The 11,488-nt window shown below is 32.9% G+C and overlaps 1 protein-coding gene across 1 annotated transcript; it reads right to left on the bottom strand.

Moving 5' to 3' along the window:
- Positions 1-1,437: 1,437 nt before the first annotated feature.
- LOC115955649 (phosphoinositide phospholipase C 2-like) lies at positions 1,438-7,253 on the bottom strand. The gene is made up of 9 exons (XM_031073864.1): positions 6,798-7,253; positions 5,610-5,806; positions 4,848-4,983; positions 4,529-4,774; positions 4,207-4,439; positions 3,442-3,559; positions 2,752-2,904; positions 2,539-2,625; positions 1,438-2,009 (listed from the first exon to the last, which is right to left on the bottom strand). Exons 1-9 carry the CDS (start codon positions 7,092-7,094, stop codon positions 1,716-1,718), a joined length of 1,761 nt encoding a protein of 586 aa, XP_030929724.1. The 5' UTR covers positions 7,095-7,253; the 3' UTR covers positions 1,438-1,715.
- Positions 7,254-11,488: the final 4,235 nt, after the last annotated feature.

Genomic DNA, 11,488 nt, shown 5'->3' with positions numbered 1-11,488 from the left:
ATCCCAACTCATTGATATTGTTCATGATTTCTACGTTTATCAAGTTCTAAAAAATGCATGCAACCAGTAAATCAGGGAGTATTGGCAAAACATTGTATACAAAAAAACCCGTCACAAATAAGAAGAGTGTCCTCAAAGTGCATTGGTCACCAATAAGAAGAGTGTGCTCAAAGTAGTTCAATTCAAGAAAGATCCTATTGTTCACAAGCCTTTTCTTTTAGTTTTTTGACAATTGGATGTTGGGTATTTGAGTTGTAGTAAATTGGTCGAGTTTTGTTGGTAGCAAATGGAATATGCAAAGCTGAATGATGAATATGGCAATGGGCCAATAGGTTCCAATTCTCTCAAACTCTCTTGCTTTTTATTACCCCTATCTCTATTACTATACTCTCTCTCTGTTACTCTACTCTTCAATGAACTACGGTGTTTATTGTTAATTTCTTCCAATATCTCAATGGTGATCCTCGTAGAACACTACTTGATAAACCCATCAATTTTTCATAGGTGTGTTTTTAACAACTTTAACTTTAATTGAAATTATTTATTTGTATTAATACCACAATGATATACCAAAATCATGAAATTTTAACAATGTCATTGGCATGTTAAATACCTTTCATGTAAAATATGGCCACATTGGTATGATTTTGTTTCCACCAATCCACTGCCATGTTGGATACCATTATGTGACTTTGTTTCCACTCCAATAATATTTATTTATCACTAAATATTAATTATTACTAAGAAATGAGATTTTTTAAAGTCTAAAAGTTAGACAAAAGAGGTAAAGGAACAAGGTAGAATGGAGGCAAACCGGCAAAACCCCAACGATGAAAGAGAGAAGGGACACATGATGAATAATCATTGAGTAATGATACAAACTTGAATCTAATGGACATAAAACAACTCACAACAAACTTTACATTTGTTGATATAACAAATTGTTATTGGTAGATGATAGAGTGCTATCACTATTGAGTTCATATGAAAATTAATGAAAACTTGAAAATTAAGTTGTTATGAAATTTGTTGTAAGCAATGTCGATTTTAAGTTTAAAGAATCTCGTTCAGTGGGGGAAAATGTTCAAATCTAAATTATCCTTCTCTATAGCATCTCCTTCACCATTTTCTTTCATTCTCTCTCAAACTCTTTTCTTCATTGAGGAAAAGAAGCAAATATGAAATAAAAACTTTTTCTCGATCTCTCTCCCATTGTCCTAATAGTAACGGTATTTTTTATTTTATTTTACCATATGGGTTTTTTTTTTTAATACATGTATATGTGTCCAACCTTACTAATTTGTGGAGAATTAACCAATACCAAAATTTTGGGATCAAGACTCTATGTTTGTATTGACTACTATTGTCAGAAGTCAGTAAGTACCTACTTTATTTGAGGACATGCTAGGAAACTTGTAAGCGACTTAAGAGGCTTGCTCACAAAAAAAATCGACATTATTGTAACGAATATAATGAATTCAAGTCTGGTTATCTTACAAAAATACATTGACAATTTCCCACACAATGAATACCAATCTAGTTATATTAAAAAAATACATCGACAATTTCCCACAATAACTCAACATAATTTCAGACATTACATATGCATATATCACAGAGCAAACCTTTGATGAAAAAAAGAAGTGCACATTTAAAAACTGTACATTATTTTGTACTTCTTTCCTCGCAAATATGGAGTGCAACTACTGATGACATTAAAAGTATTCAAAGCGCATAAGAAGCTTCACAGATGGGTACTTCTCACCCTTTTCATTATGGAGTGGAACTGCTCGAATCCCGCTTCTTAGCTCCGAAACTGGTATGCATGTTTGGCCTCCAAAGTCATCTTTTTCAGACATGTCATACTCATGAACTTCAATCCGAAGCAAAGCCAGTTCTGGCACAGTTAGTGGGAATTCAAACTCCTCATTCCAAGTAGGCACCCAGTTGTCCTCTAATGTCTTCGTTTTCTTCATGACAGTGTCAGCAGACACTCCAGCAATTCCTACCTGCATACAGATTGGTAACATCATATTTTACATCAAGAAACCTTTGAAGAAGGTTATGAGTAGTTTGGAATTTTCAGAAGGGCACCCTAAAAAGAGATAATAATGGTTGGGGGCAGCAATTGCATACCAATAATACAAGATACAAGATATTTCACAACTTGTTGAAGTGGCAGATTGTGATTAGTGCAACATCACTTTCAATAGGAACACCACTAACATCGCTTATATTATACACCAATCACAATTTGCCCACCGCAGTTGTGAAAAATGTTGTGTCATTTGGACATTGATTGCCTATATTTGGAGCTTTGTATGAGAAGAGGTTGAACTCACAAGAGAACAGCAAAAGATGAACTAATTTCACTAAACCCAAAACTGCTCAATAAAAGGTAAGGCACCCACCCGTGTCAAACTTGACTGAAGACATTAATGAGAATTATAGCAGAGGAAGGTAGTCACACCATAGGTCAAACTATAACAGAATGCAGCTATATAACTCAAATTATTTTTGAACATTCAGTTGACTTACCCTTGCATAAAAATCTGGTGGGGAATATGCATCAAAGTGCGTGTGACGGAAATCATAATACCATCCTTCCCCCATATACACAGTGACCTATTAAATAACAAGAGAACCATAACCCTTGGTCGAGACAAAAATAGAAAGAATAAATAAAAGCACTTCTGTTAAATGCTTAAGGAAACTAAATAGAGTCAAAAACCCTGGCAATAAAGCACTCACCTTTAAAGTTTTTTTCACCGACAACTTAACTTTAGGATCAAAGACCTCATTAGGTGGGTCAGTCTTCAATAGGAAATCTGGTTTTTTAACATAACCACACCCGCCATTTGCTCTGAACATTCCCTGCATCAACCAGAGAGATCGTCCATGTCCCTGTCATGGGAAACATATTCCAGGAATTTAGCAGAGGTAAACACTTTGAGAAAACATTTTTCTCAAGCTGAGATTACTATTAGAACCCAGAAAAGACACAGCTTATCGACCAGTGAGCATCACAGAGACACTCAACGGTAACAGCATCTCTTCCTTTCCTATCATAATAGTAGTTCCATGTGGTAAATGAAACACATAGTCATACACATACATGCGCGCATTTCTGATCTAATAGCTCAATTTAAAAGCAAACACTACTATGAATTTTCTGGTATAAAGTTTCAGATTAATTCTTGATTATTCTTGAGAACTTTAGAACAGAAGGATCCATTACACAATATAATGTCATGAACAAATCATTGGTATTTTTAATGACTTACCCCCCCCCCCAAAAAAAATAAATAAATAAAGCATAAAAACTAAAAACTGCATTTTTATCAAATGACAAGGAATAAGAAAAACAAGAAATCCCCGACTGAAAAAGGATTAAACAAGAAATCCCTGTCTAACAAAGGATTAAACAAGAAACAAACCAACCTGCATATTAAATGCAACCATTTGAGCTCCATGAGTCCACCCTATTAGTGGGTTGTAATTTGAAGAGTCAATGCGTGTCCCCTTTGGATACACCCTCAGAATATTACGCTGGGTAAACCTACAACAAATCAATCATCAAAACATGGAAAATTTTGTTATCTAGAAATCAAGACAGAAATTTATATTACAACATATAATGTCAAAGCATGTTATTATGTTACACTGGAGAACATATATAGTAGTTGCAGGAAACCACTAAGTGATACAGCACATAATGCCTGCATGTGGATCAAAGAATCGGAGTCACCAATGGATGTCACACCTGAGACCTGTCTCAGACAATAAATATTACAGCCTGATAATTGAAATCCCACCAAAAGAGGCCCTTCCTAACCATGATTATCAGAATTTTAAAGTAACTGATCAACCAAAATAGGAAGTGCCATCCTATTGACTCAACTGTTAAACAGGACCTCTAAAAATTAGTCCTACCTGTCTGTTCATTAATCACATCTACTGAATCAGTACAGTGCTTCTAAATCATCTTACGGTCTTTCAATATCAAATATTTAAACTACTTTGAACTTCTTTTCACTAAGCCACTCAAAAAGGCAGCCTGAATGATGCTCTTTTCATGAATATCAACAAATGGACCACATTCTTGTAAAAATAGAAAAATGAACATGCCACAGGCACAACAAAACTCCCTTTCCAGACCCCCATCCCCCAGAAAAAAAAAAAAAAAAAAACCCCTTGTATCAATACCTGACAATCTCTTTTCCATAAGTGGCTACGGCCTTTTCAAGTTGTTGCTCACTTAAGCTAAGACGTCTCACTTTATCAGGGTCCACCTTGAAACATTCCTGTAATCCACCTTTTGGCTTCCCAGCATGAATGGTAATTAAACGTTTATATTCAGGTGCCTCATGTTGCTGTGACTTAGTATCTCCACAATCAAGATCTTCCTCTTCATTATGATCTTCTTCATCCAAATCATGCTGTCAGGACATGTTAAGACAGCAAGTGAGAATTAAAACTTGGTACCTCAAGTAAATCAGCATATTATATAAAAAATGTATCTACAAACCTTGTCATCTGATACAGGCATGCTTTTCTGGTGTGTGACTTCTTCACCCCAAGCAGCTTCATCACCTAACTCCTTCCCCTTTTGGGGATCATTTTCATTTTCCTTAACTTCTTTGGCCTCAAGGTATTCCTTTGGAGGTTTGGTTGATATGATTATCCTTCTCTTTAAGGATTCTGGGGATGGAAACTCCTTCAAGCTTTCTGGGCCAGGAGTAAAGAGTATGTCTTCAAATGTTTGAGTGACCATCTAGAAATTGGTGAAAAATTTGTAAATTAATAGAACAATAAAGCTGAAATACCACAGAAAATTAAATACTCACATGAGCCACTTTAGCCTGAAGATCTGGAGTAAGGTGGTCTTCTAGAGTTATCACAACTGGATATTCAGATGCAGTAAAGGCATGCTCCTTTATACACTTCAGACATTTGAGGAGTTCCACAGGAGTAGTCAGTGTCCTATACAAGAAAACAATGTCCAAATTGGTAATATAGCAAGTAGCATATAATTAACTCAAGGAAACCTTTATCCCAACTACATAGGTCAGCTACATAAATCCACTCCATCCAGCCCAATCTAAGGGTATATACTTTGTTAGTATTGTTAACCTTATTTTGAAATATATACTTGTGAAACTGAACCCAAAAAAAAAAGGCAACTGTTGTGGAAACTATTAGAGAAAGTGCATTCATTATCCAAGCATAGAAGGATTTAAAAATTTTCCCATTTTGATTTTCGGTCATATTCTCCACTTTTGATTGTTAGGTGATGTGCAGTGTTATGGGGAATTTTCAAATCTCATTCCTCTTAAGTTCAACTCATTTGTTCAAGATCGTATCAAAATCTGAAAGGAAGAATGATACTATCTTTTCCTAGAATCAATAGATTCTAGTTTCTCATTTCTACTAGTGTTTTTTTTTTTTTGGGTGGGGGAGAAGGGGCTGTTAATATCTATGTTCAAAATCCAGACAAGGATCAAATAGAGGTTCTCAAAGAAAATATGATTTGACTGAAATCTTGTGTTTAAGTTTCACAAAAATGAGAGGTCTCTCCTACCTAGAACAATTTGTACGCTAAACCATACCTTCCATGAAGAACATCCACATTATCTTTTGCGGCATTTGGCCACAAATCCAACTCAATTACCCTCACCCCTCTCTCCAGCGCTTCTTTGATGGGGACATCACTGCAATCACTACTGAGTTGATTCCCAGTTAAATACGAATTGTGACCTGTATATATGAAATAATGCGACAAAGGCGCATTCATATCATGATGCACCTGAAACATACCATATGTTGAAAATTAGAAATGGTTACCATACAAAGTGTTGTACTTTAAAAAAAAAAAAAAAAAAAATTAAAGCTGCAATTTTAATTACTTAACAGTTGCATTAGTCCTTAATCTGCTTCACTAATAGTTACAAAAAGTGAAACAGCTAAAATGTAATGTAAGCACTAAACAACAAAAAATACAAAATATAGAAATTTTAAACGATAAATTATTACTAACTCTCACATTTAGTTCATTAACTCTCAATTGTTTATAGGACCCCCAAAAGTTTGAATTGAAAATGAAATCATTAGAGTTCCCAGTTCCATCCAAATTAACAAAGTTAGCAGTTTAAGGATAAACAATTTACCCATTGTGGTTAAGCCCAATCACAATTTAGTCTCACGTGCCTTCTCAATTGCGACCTCTAGCACCCGCTAGATTTTTATTTTAATAATCATTAATTCAAATAGTTACAATGAGGAACTTTGGACGAAGCCCTAACAATTTCATTTTAGTCCAAAACGTAGGGACTCAAATCCAAATGTAACAATTTTAGCTCAACTGATAAGGTCTCAGGTCAACCCCTGCTTACACAAAACTAATCAATACCTTGATCTGATAAACAAGCTAAGCGCAAACGCCATAGGTTGAAACTCTCTCAAAAAAAAAAAAAAAAAAAATCTCAAATGTAACAATTACAGGTTTGTGGACTAAATTATGATACGGCTAAACCGGAATAAGATGAATTGTAATCATCCAAAAAAACAAATACAAATACAGCAACCGTATACATTATGACAGCCATAATTTTTTTTTTTTTTTTAAAAACATAAATTTAGTCAAAATAAATATTTCCAAAAAAAGAAAAAAAAAATCCTTAGCTAAATTCTACTTTTACATTTAGTTTACAACAACAAAACAGAATTGACCATAAAAGTCTTCCACAAAATGCGTTACTCAAATTAACCAACTCAGTGAGAAAAAAGTTATATTATACCGTCTGAGATTGGAAAGGAAGGTTAGAATCAGAGAAGAGGTACTTAAAGAAGGCCTCGAGGTTGAGTCCCTTGCGATGAATGTGCCTGAGCTGATCGATGATGGCCTGAGCTTCCGATTCGGTTGCTTTCTCTTGTTTCTGAACTTCGATCAGGAAGTTCCGTAACCGATCCGCGTTCATGATCCCATTCTCGGAGTACTGACTGAAAAGGTCCTTGATCTCCGCCGGTGCTTCCGTTACGGCGAGCCTGAACCGCCTATGGAAGCAGAAGCAGACTCTGTAGGTCTGTTTGGACATTGTGTTAGTTCAATTCTGGATAGTGGAAAAATGGAAATGTGGGTTTTTTGGTGAGTTTTGAGAGAGTGTTTGTGTGTCTGCGTGTGAGAGAGAAACTGAAAGAGAGTGGTTTTATTAGATTTTTGTTGTTGCCTATTTGGTTTCTGATAGGGTGAGATGGTTGTGTTAATGATTCCATTTAAGATGGGGAACTGTTGTGGGACCGTATGCTTATATACTTTTTACGTCGGGAACTACTTTGGTGTTGGAGCCAACTAAAATAATATACTATACTAAAAAAAATAGTTTGCTTTGGTATTATTCCCTTTTTTTTGTTTGGCTCTTTTGCATCATAGAAATAAAATAAAAATTATGTTTGATCTTATCTCTTATGGTTGGTGTCCTTAGGTTACTTATTGTGATTGATATAAAGAATGCCACAATCCCATTATTTTACAACATTTTTATGGATTCTCGTTTAGTCTGTCACTAACCTCACTTTTTTACTTATTAATAACTACATTTGACTATTGGTAAAAAAAAAAAAAATTGTAAAAAATTTATGATTTTAGCATTTTTTATGAAGTAATATCATTCTAATAATAACTTATTAGTCTCTAAGCACTCGATCTTGTACGTGCTAAGACACTTTTTTATTTTTATTTTTTGTAAAAATTAATAATTTACATCCATTATTATTAAGGATTAATATATTTTCCAATTACAAAAAAACTTAAAGATGTGATGAGTTAATTTACAAAGCTATTATCTAATAAAAACTACATAATTGTCTTTGAAGTTGTACAATCAAGAAATAGTGCCTCTCACTCAAGTGAATCCAATTTGGCCTTTATGCAATCTAACAAATTTGTGAATACGTGAATCCTATTAAAAAGGAAAGGGAGAAAAAAAAAATTGACAGCTTTTATATAGTAAAGTAATTGTTAAAATAGTCACAAATAAAAAATAACATCATGGTTTTTTTTTTTAAGCAATTTAATATCAAGCAATGAAAAAGTACAAACAAATAAACAAACTATACTTTTTCATATTGTCAAAATTCATCTCAAAATCGACCAGTTAATTTTTTACATTTATCAATTCAATGTACAATCAATGCTGGCTAATCAAGGAGTTCAATAAAACAATTAGACAATATTAAAGGAACATTCAAAGACTTGCAAACATTGTTTTGGAACATTTTTTTTTTAATAATAAATTTAATGCAACAGAATATGTAAACAATGTCTTCTGTAATGGTAAACAGTGGCATCAGTTTGAAACGAATAAAACATGAAAAAAAAAAAAATCTATATATCTTAATTTTTATTGAAGTTACAATGTCGTCTTATATATTAAAAAAGTAATGGTATAAATCATAAAAAAAATGTTATATGATCTTTTTTTTTAGTTATTAAAAAGAAGTAAACAATGACATAATTTTTTTTTTTTAAAGAAGCCTTAAATTTTTAGGTTGACATACCTTCTTCATATGAATAATCGTGCTGGCTTTATAAGAAAATCCGTCTGTCAAAAAATTTATAAACCTGTGAGTCTCTTTACCAAAAGACGGTGTTATTATATATGTTGGGAAAAAATCCAGAAAAAAAGTAATGGTGTAAATAAAATAAAATAAAAAACACATTATATCATCATTTTTTGGAGTTATTAAAAAGAAATAAACAATGACATAATTTTTATTAAAAAGCCTTAAATTTTTAGGTTGACATACCTTCTTCATATGAATGATCATGCTGGCTTTATAAGAAAATCCTTCTACCAAAAATTTGTAAACTTGTGACCCTCTTTACCAAAAGACGGTGTTGTTATATATATTGGAAAAAAAAAATCCAAAGGAAGAAACAAAAATAAATAAATTCCAAATGTGAAAAAGGACATAGGAGTTTGTTGATATCAAAGGAGGATGTTACAAAAATTTTAGGTTGACATACATTTTTCCCAGATGAATGGTTGTGTTGGCTCTGTCATAAAATTCTTTTTGTCAAAAAACCTGAATGGCACATTTACAAAAAGTGATAAGGTGGTTGTTTATATATACTACTATTTAAGGGGTTTCTCTTATTTGGGATCCTCAATTTTAATGCTCAAAATACCCTTAAAATTATCAGTTTGTAAAGCTTAAATTCTAGGGTTATATATGTAAAATTGCTAATTTAAAAATTCCTAATTTAAGAGAGTTGGAACTAAAATTTAGGACTAAACCATTTGTATACTGGATTCAGATCTTCTAGAGTTCCTATGATCCATACTGAATCCTACTACTGCTTTTTTTTTTTTTTTAATTTAGCTAAAATTTAGGAGTTTTTAAATTAGTAATTAACATATATAATCCTATAATTTAAGCTTTACAAATTGGTAAATTGGAGGGTATTTTGAGCATTAAAATTGAGAATCTCAAACAGGAAAAACTCCTTAAATAGTAGTATAGATTACTAATTTAAAAAATAGAAAAAAGTTATGTGTGTAGTTCGTAGGCTTTGTATTTTTTTGGGAGTGAGATCACCAAAATTAGCTTAAAAAGCTTCTAAAAAATATTGACCTTTTTTGGGCTTGCCAAACGCACTTGTGTTTGGATTAGCATTTGCATTTTTATTTATATTTGGTTAACTGGAATATAAATAAAAAGAAGGAGGAGACTACAGAGTTATTGCACTGCCACGACAATGCCTACAATAAACAGTGCCCAAGGCATCAAGTCTAAATTGATCAAAATACAATTCAGGGATGAGCAAAATAACAACAAAATCCTAGGTCATATCTCCTCCCCTTTTGGCCATTTTGTTAGCACATCTATCGGCCTTTCTTGAAATAGTGTTGGATTTTGCGACGAGGAATTCTTCTTAGAAGAATTTTGCAATCATCAATCATAAGAGTGAAACCCAGTGGGGTTGGTCGAGTGGTTGGGCACTCGGTTTCAAAGTGGTTGTTTTGGGTTTGACTAGGAGCTTCCTAGTTCAAGTCCAAGCATCGACACTTTGAAAAAACTCCCTAGGCCAGCGATTTACCCCGTTATGGGCCCACCCGTCATAAACAGTGATTAGTTTTTGGTTAAAAGTTTTGAGAAAACACTGTGGGAAACAAAAAACAAAAACAAAAAAAAGTTTGGAGTGTCTATAATCACTATTCAACACATCAACAATAAAAAGAAGTAGTAGCATTTTTATGTTAGCTTATAAAGAATAAATTCAATAAGGACGGGGTGTAAACTCTTTGGTTTACACCCACCAATAAGGATGTGTCACTTTAGCTTTTTACTAAAGACTTGTTGTAAAATTAATACATTCTAATACACCTAATAACATCTTTAAAAAAAAATAAAAAAAAATAAAAAAAATAAAAAAAAAAACCCTATCTCACATTATCATACTAGATGTGAAAAAGAGTCCCTCAAATCTCATCTCCCTCCTTAGCTCCTCTGTCTCCCACCATAAATCTCGCTGGACCTTCGTTTACCGCCGCATACCTCGTCGGACCTTCGTTTACCGCCACATACCTTGTCGGACCTTCATTCTCTACCACATCAATTCGCCAAAGTTACAATTCAAACCTTGACAATGGAAGACGACACTTGAAGATTTGTTTTGCTATATTTGCTATATTTGAAGGTCTCTGATCTTGTCGGTATTCAAATCTTGACAGTGGATTTGCACACAATTTTGTTTGTTGTTCCATAGTTAACATAGAATCCTGCCTTTTATTGAATGGGTTTATTGTGTTTATTGATATAGATATGTACATCAAAGTCACGTATTCCATTGTCAAGGTTGAATTGACTTTGTGATTTCTGATTTGAAAAAATTACTATTTCATGGAAGTGACTTTCATAATTACCTATCAGAAATTTTGATGAATGTTGATTTTGTATGGAAATGTACAAAATCACTTCCATGAAACGTTTCAGATTTTTTATAGGTATTTGAAAATTTTATGATTTCTGATAGGTACAAGATAGGAACGATTGAGAAACGATTGAGAATGATTTTGGGAAAAAGAAGAAATCAAGAAATATTAAAACTTGAGCAAACCTACAAAAACAATGAGATTTCAGATTTGAAAAATTAAAACTTGAGCAATGATGCTAGAAATGATGAGATTTCAAATTTTTATTTATTTTTGGATAGGAAAGGATGAGGTCCTGGTTTAAGTTTGTTTTGAAATCAAAGACGTTGATGAAAGTGGGAGTTAATTGAGATATTTTTAAGTCTGGTAGGGTGTATTTCTTGTTAAGTAAAAGGTTAACGTGACAATATATTATTGAATGTGTAAAACAGAGATTTTACACCTCGTCCTTATCAAATTCGGACTCTAGCTTATATTAGTTGATATTAGTTTATGTGGCTATACATTGTTTTAATAATTTTAAATATAAGAGAATTTTTATCAAGTTTTAACAA

This window comes from Quercus lobata, chromosome 8 (genome assembly GCF_001633185.2).
Source record: "Quercus lobata isolate SW786 chromosome 8, ValleyOak3.0 Primary Assembly, whole genome shotgun sequence".
Classification (NCBI taxonomy): Eukaryota; Viridiplantae; Streptophyta; class Magnoliopsida; order Fagales; family Fagaceae; genus Quercus; species Quercus lobata.
This window is presented reverse-complemented; position numbering and strand designations above follow the sequence as displayed.